The sequence below is a fragment of the Nestor notabilis genome, unplaced genomic scaffold (assembly GCF_000696875.1).
Source record: "Nestor notabilis isolate BGI_N333 unplaced genomic scaffold, ASM69687v1 scaffold18470, whole genome shotgun sequence".
NCBI lineage: Eukaryota > Metazoa > Chordata > Aves > Psittaciformes > Psittacidae > Nestor > Nestor notabilis.
Genome location: NW_009911813.1, coordinates 29,989 through 30,271, shown reverse-complemented (window position 1 = coordinate 30,271; position 283 = coordinate 29,989). Strand labels below are relative to the sequence as shown.

Here is a 283-nt window from a genome sequence, read left to right as displayed (position 1 = left end):
CATCGTTGGATGCATTCAGATAGACTGTATAAAACCCTGCCGTGGGGAACGTGACAGCCACGGACTGGCCACTCAAGGTGCCATTTGGTACTTCCCAGAGCCAGGTCACTTCAGTCCCTCTCTGCAGCTCCCCCTCGAAGACCACTGTGGAGCCTGATGAGACATACCTGCAGTCCAGTTCTGCGGTGCCTATACTCAGCCCCTCTATGATCTCCTCTACACAGATATAAACTGTTGCATTGGTTGAATTCAGCTTGTTTTCTGCTCCAACAACGACCTCTAT

General features: G+C 51.2%; 1 protein-coding gene across 1 annotated transcript in view; it reads right to left on the bottom strand.

Annotated features, from left to right (window-relative positions):
- LOC104407309 (polycystin-1-like) overlaps nucleotides 1–283 on the bottom strand; it is a gene marked incomplete at both ends in the record, with an annotated part of 47,586 nt that overhangs the window by 29,596 nt on the left and 17,707 nt on the right. The window contains 2 exon segments of the mRNA XM_010016556.1: nucleotide 1; nucleotides 4–283. The exon segment at nucleotide 1 is cut by the window's left edge and continues 1,291 nt beyond it; the exon segment at nucleotides 4–283 is cut by the window's right edge and continues 24 nt beyond it. Of these exon segments, the coding sequence (XP_010014858.1) occupies nucleotide 1; nucleotides 4–283 (281 nt within the window).